This window comes from Nansenia antarctica, assembly GCF_963989245.1.
Source record: "Nansenia antarctica genome assembly, chromosome: 4".
In the NCBI taxonomy this organism is placed as follows: domain Eukaryota; kingdom Metazoa; phylum Chordata; class Actinopteri; order Argentiniformes; family Microstomatidae; genus Nansenia; species Nansenia antarctica.
In genome coordinates, this window is record NC_137689.1 from 9,285,939 (window position 1) to 9,293,995 (window position 8,057).

General features: G+C 40.3%; 2 protein-coding genes across 2 annotated transcripts; both read left to right on the forward strand.

Annotated features, from left to right (window-relative positions):
- The first annotated feature begins 2,375 nt into the window (after positions 1-2,375).
- fgf19 (fibroblast growth factor 19) lies at positions 2,376-4,233 on the forward strand. Its single transcript, XM_080528020.1, has 3 exons — positions 2,376-2,639; positions 3,053-3,156; positions 3,482-4,233. The coding sequence occupies exons 1-3, from the start codon at positions 2,426-2,428 to the stop codon at positions 3,809-3,811; spliced, it is 648 nt and encodes a 215-aa protein (XP_080384146.1). The 5' UTR covers positions 2,376-2,425; the 3' UTR covers positions 3,812-4,233.
- A 1,288-nt stretch (positions 4,234-5,521) lies between these two features.
- Positions 5,522-7,731, forward strand: lto1 (LTO1 maturation factor of ABCE1; the record flags this gene model as incomplete). Its single annotated transcript, XM_080528812.1, has 5 exons — positions 5,522-5,586; positions 5,759-5,864; positions 6,574-6,644; positions 6,762-6,879; positions 7,186-7,731. The coding sequence occupies 5 exons, from the start codon at positions 5,522-5,524 to the stop codon at positions 7,255-7,257; spliced, it is 432 nt and encodes a 143-aa protein (XP_080384938.1). The 3' UTR covers positions 7,258-7,731.
- Between the last annotated feature and the right edge of the window lie 326 nt (positions 7,732-8,057).

Below are 8,057 nucleotides of genomic sequence, written 5' to 3' on the forward strand. Positions count from 1 at the left end.
TGGAGCGTTTAAAAGAGGAAATGACATGGACCCTTGCCCTGTAATCATGAGGCTGATGGTCACCATTTCGGCAGTAACAGAGAGGACAATCCAGAGTTCATGCCCAAAGCTCTAAAGCATCAGAGTCAGAGACTCCCTCGTTGGGAACTTGAACTTGACTTGTGAGTGTGACCCTGGGAGTGAATATTGGGCAGCTGCAAGCTCAGAGGGCCTACGGGTTGCACTACCAAAGCTGTCTGTTGCACAAAGACATCTTCAGTTTATGGACTATGATGCTAATTCTTTGAACACTCTTACACTGTAACAACATTAGAACATTAGAATGAGCCCAGTACCATGATTGGGAACTATTACAGTGATTTAGCACTGTAAAAAAATAAATACCAAAATAAAAATCTTGAGGGTAATTTTTGGTAACATGACATTGTTGCTCTTCTTTTTATGTATAACATGTTACAAAATGATTCGGTAATTGTTTAGTAATTAGGTGATATAACGGTGGAATTAGGTGGAATAATAACAAATGTATGTAGTCTACGATACAATAATGGATGGGAAAGTTGTTTGTCAGTTCATTTGCATGAACAACCTACTCATGGGGAAATTGAGATGACAGCATGTTGTAGGTCAACAGACAATCAGGCTGTATGAGAGTCACATCCTTTGCACATCACACAAAAGCCATGCATTCATTTCGGTGTGACATCATTCTTGCAAGGTTTACAAAGTGTCTCCCACCAGACATTTCCAAGCCTGGCAAGAACCATTCACTGTGACTAAAGCAGTGTAATAAACATCGCTCACCAAACAAAGGAGACAGGTCTTCTCAAATGTCGCGGTAAGGTCATGGTAGAGCGGAGGGTGGCAAGCAGGACTTCAAATCACCCTTGTTGTGAGGTAAATTCCTGGACAGAGCTTTACATCGAAGCCTAGAACCCAGAGAGCACCCCTTAAGTGTCAATATGTAGTGTCAATTAGTATTAAGGCAATATTCCCTTTGACACACACAAACACATACACACACTTCCTGCCCTCTTCTTTCAGCAGACAAGTTACGCTCGAGCATTTAGCCTACTACACAGAAGGCAGTGTGGTTTGTGCTTCACCACTATCACAGCCACCGCTCATCTTTGCCTTACCAGTTGAGGCCCAATGAGTCTATGGTCAAGGCTCCCTAGACTAGACTATAGAGCCCACGCCAAGACTCCTTGATAGGCTATTCATGATAATATGGCAGGGAGCGCCATCTAGTGACTAATTAAACCCATTGCACCCACACCCGCAGGTCAAGTTTTCAGAGTAGACCTTGATCATTTCGGATATCCGAGTGGGCCCTGCTCAAACATTGTCTTCAATTACGCTACCTTTTAGCATTTCATTTCATAAATGACATTCACAAAACATTTGGATTGAAACAAATGACGTGGGTGTAGCCTACATCGGAACCAATGACCACACAACCTACCGTCCACCAGTTTAACGCTGACTGATCTGATATATTGTATATATATATTATTATTATCATGATTATTATGAATAATCATAATAATAATGATATATTATATTGCGCACAGGGATCTAGGTCTTCGGCTGCATTTTCATGAATGGGATTATTTGCTCAAAATTACTGTTTAACTGTCGGTCCACAGAGGGGTTCAGTAATTCACAAAAAAAAGTGTGCAATGTGCAACGGAAACGCCCGGTCAGAATCTGATAACAGCGGAAAATGTGTTATCTGTGTTCGTTGACTTAGTCAAACCATATGCCTCTGTGCCAGAATATTTGGCTTGAATTACACGATTTGCACTTTAACCCTTAACAGGAGCTTACTGAAGTAAGTGAATGGTCGAGCCCTTTTATTGATCAATTAGCCTATTCGTGAGGCTAAAATGCATTATTTATGATAAAGCATGGCAATGACATGTGGATGTGGCTAATGTATTAAATTGTATAATGCCTATTATGAACTACAAGGTCATAACGACATTAAGAAACATCAGTTATTCTATCAATTATAACAGCTATATATTTTTTAATATATATTTTTAAATATAGATTTTTAAATATAGATATGTTTATTATTATTTGTATTATTATTATTATTATTATTATTATTATTATTATTATTATTATTATTATTATTATTATAGTATATTCAACTTTTTGGGTTTTGTTGTTTTAAGACCCTGCATGCTGGAAACAGGGGGGGCCGTACGCTATGATTTAGTTGGATGTTGAGTGGGGTGTGTGATGTTGTGGTTCTCAGAACTGGCTTTGGGAAAAGGCTTATCGATCGGACTGATAAGGGACACATTTAAAAGGCTAGGGCATTGGCTTACTACAAAATAGCGACTGGCACTTGGAGTGAGACGGTCTGGATTTGACGATCTGAGGATCATAAATAGTATTTGTCGTGCAACTAACAATGCTGCTGACCGTTTTTGCAACCGTGTGCATGACCAACATCTTCTTTGTCGTGGGAGTAAGTTGTGTGCCATTGGCAGACGCAGGGCCACATATCACCCACGGATGGGGAGAGACGGTCCGTCTGAGACACCTGTACGCTGCAAAACACGGGTTGCACTTGCTTATCAGTGATGATGGCACCGTGCATGGATCTGTGGAGCAGAGCTCTCACAGTGAGTATAGCCTATATACCTACCACTAGTGTCATTTAGAAACGACACAGTTTGACATTGTTGAGATAGACTATAGCATTATTTTGCATGTATGTGTGTTGGACATATAGTTTACATTGGTCAACTGAAATGTGAGAAATGTTTTCGCATTTTTGTAAAATAGAAGTGAGAAATTCCATCATAGACTAATTCTACCAAAAACTCCTTAATCAAGCGAAAAATAGTGTCACTTTATCGATAGGCGTAGTCAATATAATGACCATTGGTTTAGTTGAGTTGTATTTTTAATTGATTAGGCTGATCAAGATAATTGACACATTTGATGGAGTGAGCCTAGTGACGTCAGAGATTGAGGATGAACTAAACATCTGCTATGAATTTGGGAAGTGACCTGAATTGTTATGTTGATACAGGTTTGGTGGAAATCCGACGTGTCGACACAGGTTGTGTCGTGATTAAAGGAGTTGCAGCGGCGCAATATCTCTGTACAGAAGGGACTGGAAGACTGTATGCATCGGTAAGAGCTAGGGGGGTCCGGGGTGGGGGTGGGGGGGGAATATGAATTTCGAGGAAAAACGAGTTGCTGATTGAAATATCAAAGGAGTTAGGGCTCAGGGCTTACCATCATTTTCCACTGACCAGAGGTTCATTCCTCTCTGCACATAAATACAGGTTGAAACGTTTCTGTTCTCTTCACAACAGTTGTGCAATCTATGTGCACTATGTAAACTGCCCTCGAAGAACTTAAAGGTGGACATACGTAGGCACTGTGATAAGAAGGGTCTGACGAATATTTGTCACCATCCCCAGTTAACATCCCATTCCCCTCCCTCTTCCCATAGGCAACGTACATGAAAGACGACTGCTCCTTCAAGGAACACATCCACCCAGACGGATACAACACTTACGTATCTGACAAGCATGGCACTCTGGTTAGCCTGGGAGGTAGCAGGCAGAGGCTTCAAGGTCGAGACAGAGGACTTCCTGCATTTGCTCAATTCCTGCCAAGGATGAGCACACTGGCTATGGATACAACAAGCACCCAATCATGGCCAGCGTTGCCAGGCCACACAGAACACAGCCCTACATCAGACTTGGACATGGACACCATGGACATCTTTGGGAAACTTTCACAAATCTTCATCCAGAGCCCCAGTTTAAGTTATAGATGAGGGACTGGTGAAATGAGTGCTGACTTGTAAATCTGCACGATGAAGCTTCTACGAGGAGTCTCCAGACTCATGATGTCATGAGTATTGGCCTAGAACTGTGCCATGGCATATTATACACCACTCCAGACATACAGGCCCAAGAAGAACTGAACTGAAATATACCATCAATTTAAATATTTGTTATCTCACATACATATTAATGTATTGTACAAAAAAGAGGAACAATGAGAAAATTGAGCCCTGTATGCACTTGTTTTTGTCTACATTTGTGTAAATATTTGTAAATATACTGAATAAACCTACATGTGTATATATTTTTACCTTTTGGGGTATTGTGTAATGTTTGTTTGCCTAATGTGCTGAGCATGTTTATGTGAGATTGAAATGGAGTTCATGTAATTGGAATCCATTTCGATCAGTCCATGAATGAGTCCTTGAATAAAAACATATTGATATAACAGCAATTTGTAAAAGTATTTGTCAGTACATTTTTAAACTGAAATGATGCATCAGTTGTATCACAGATTATAGGCATAGTTTGATCTCATTGGATGTTTTAAGAGTTTCATGCAGTCTTATGAATCTGAAGATTTTCTCATGACCATTCTCACCCCTTCAACCCAATTAACCGTTGGCACCCTTAAGGTGTAGGCCTAGTTATAATCATGCAACCACCTAAATCAGCCTGGACTGAACTGACACTGGATTCTATAACTTCAGAAATAATATATATATTCTGTCCTCTTGCGCCCTCCAATGTTATTCCAGGTGAACTTGAAATGCTTCCTACAAGAAGAGCCACTTCACTGTGACACTGTCCATGGTGCTAGTCACTAGAGTTATACCATATTGTGGAATAAACTAAAACAACTTCTTGCATACATGCATGACATTGAGATTTCATATGAGGGGATAGGCACAGATATGCTTGAGGTAAGCTATGTAAACCACAAGGCATTTTGTTGGATATATATTATTTCTTTTAATTATAAAACTCTTTCCCTGAATTTCAGTGGTCGTTTTATTTTTTATTTTTTTTAGCGCCATTAAACTCCGTAACGGTAGATGGCAGTAATGCACCGACTATTGGGTTATGCGGGCCTACAAACTACTGCAGCTGGATATACTTGGGGGGGGCTGCGTTCGTAAATTCGCTCTGGAATCTGATCAGCACTCATGGAATGCCTCTTGTCCAATCAAATTACTTGGTCTCTTTATGACGTTGAACCCAGTGTGCGCTCCGGCGCTCTCAGAGCAAATCTACTAACGCAGCCAGGGTGAGTAGAAACTAGCGCCATTAAGACTTCCGGATTTACTTTTCGCCGTTTTCCCGCCTTCAAAATAAACGTGTGTTAAAACATGACGGGAAAATGATCGGAACACAACATTTACGAACCCTTAAAAACACAAATAATACATTCAGATTATTACATGTTTATTGCCAGATATACTTACATAAATTGTGTTTCCTTTATTCTAAAAATCCTCAAACAAGTTTACTGTGGGCGCTTTTATTCTGAAGGAATTCTAGTTTACATACGTTTATACTGACCGGAAGTGGTTGGGCGTTGTGAGTTCCACTATCTGAGCTCAGAGAACAGAGATGCGCCTATCTGCTGTGCTATGAGCTAACTAGCTTCGTGATATTTAGTTTTCCAAGTGAAGAATAACAGAATAACTTCTATAAAGGGATTTATTTACTCAGTCAAGATGGCCCTCTTATCCGGGACTGGCAGTGAAGACCTATTCGACTCTATCCTCATGGCAGATGACAGGTAAACATCGGGAGGATGGTTTTATTAGATGATATTACTGCTCGCCAAGAGAGACAGATATCTAACCAGCTCACTGGGAGGAATGTTTCAACACCCCCCTCCTGCCCCAGGTTGAATTAAATGAAGCTAGACTATAAACTTACCGTGTCTGTTTTTCCAAAAATGATTTCAGCTACGTGGTGAAGGGGTATCGAGAGGGTTTCGACGAAGGGACACGTCAGGGGATGCTGCAGGGTCGCAAACATGGAGTGTCGCATGGTGCCAAACTGTCCATGGAGGTACGTGTACAGCACAGTGTTTTATTGTATAGTATAGTAGTATAGTAGATAGTGTACATAGCCTTTATTTATGTCAACCAGCTCTTTTCCCTTTTTTATTTGACCATTGGCCCTCTTGTGGGAGCCCCCCCTCCTAAATTTCGTTGTATGGTACCTGATGAATGAATGGTCTTTATTGTCATTAATATAGTACAGGTACCATACAACGAAATTTGTGAGGGGGGGTACTGTACTGTACTGTATTAATGACAATAAAGACCATTCATTCATTCATTCATTTATCATTGTGATCAAGTCCATTGATCATCATCACCCACCCAGACGGTCAGAGCTACTGACTCAGATTTGACACGCATTTGTTGGTACCGCAGACATCTCCCCTATATAGCTTCTTTTATACTTCTGCACATTAGATATTGTACATAAACTACCTCACTGTACATGGCTCATAACTACTATAAGGCTACATATAAACTATACTGATCTGTTTACAATACTACCTCTGCTCATACTGGATATTACATAGTTACCTATCACTAGCTACCATTCTTGTTCTATTTAGCCTATATCATGCCCTTATATCACTATTTGCATTTTGGGTTGGATGGTAAACTGCATTTTGTTGTATTTAACTTGTAGCCAACTCTGCGATGACAATAAAGTTTCATCTACCGGTAATCTAATTTGACATCCTTCTCCCCCCCTTCAGGTTTCGTTCTATTATGGTTTCGGGATCACTTGGAAATGCCTTCTTCAAAACAACACAGACACAAAAGCAAGGTTTGACCTGGCCGCCTAATCAGTCATAACATCTTAATTGGTGGTCATGTGCTCCTCGTAACATGGAGGATACTTTAATTAGGCTAGTACAAATATGTAGTCTACTTTTTGTTTCAGAAAGAGGCTTAAAGCCCTGGAGTCCCTTCTTGGATTGATCCAGACGTTTCCTTATGAGGACCCGAAGTATGAACACCTCCAGGAAGACATGGAGAGACTTCGGGCCAAGTTTAGACAGGTGACTGGTTACCATCTCACTCAACATGTTATCAAATGATGTGAATAAGCACTTTACATGGCTTATTCTAACTATCAAATGTTTTTTCAGCATAATAAGTAGGCTACATGACCCTTACCTTAATAGACACATTGTTCTTGCATGTCTGCATTTATCTTTACTTCCTTTTGCACCCTATACAAATACATGTTGCTGCCTAAGAGCTTTGAGGCCCTTATTTGTGTTTAAATCACTGTCTACTCAATAACTACCCATTCAGACATGTACTTTCCCCCCTTTATCCTAATCTCTTTTCTTCTCCTTTAGGTCTGCTCTCTGTTGAATGTGCCAACCGACTTCCGTGAATATGTAAATGTGAATGCAGGGATGTCCTTTTGAAGGAGACCGCAACCTCTAAAAGTCAAGGACTTGACACGTCAAAAGGAGGTTCCTCAAATGCAACCCGTGTTATGGAGCTGTGTGGGCGAGAAGCTGGGAAGAGCACTTGAGGGAGGTTTGCCCTTAAACAAACAGGGCGGCTCTGAGTTGGTCTGCAGTGGAGCTCAGCTAACTATGTTGTTAGAGTGGAGGCATAAAGTATTGGTTGTTGTGGTTGGACAATATCATTTGTGTTTTTCTATTCTGGAATTGCTCTTGCTGAAAGATAACCAATGATGGTATACATACCGTTATTGAAATGTGGAGTGTTACTGTAAACACGATTTTCAGTGAACTGTTGATAAAAAGGTGTTACAATTGACTATAGAAGAAAGGATTTTAAGTATCATTACCGTACTTGTCACGAGGGAGAAAGCAGAATCATATTTAGGCCTTGTGTGGCCTTGTGTGAAATTCCATGACAACAGTGATACTAAGGCCCTGTTTCCTTGCCTTGAGAGTCAATGTTGGTCTTTGTTGAGAATGGGACAAACATCTGTAGGCCTACTGATTGGTGAAGTAACAATAAAGTAACAATACAATGTTCTATTCAATGCAGTATGTGTGTGAGTTGTCAATTAGTTTGGTTTTCTATTTGCACTTTGCTGAACCAATTTGCAAGGGGTACATATTAAAGTTGTGTTGTGTATGTTTTGTAGGCTATGTATATATCAAATGGACCAAGTTGATACTGTATGTACGCAATAACCCTGAATGAGTGATACTGTATCAGTAGAATTACAATATCCCCACCGTGTGGC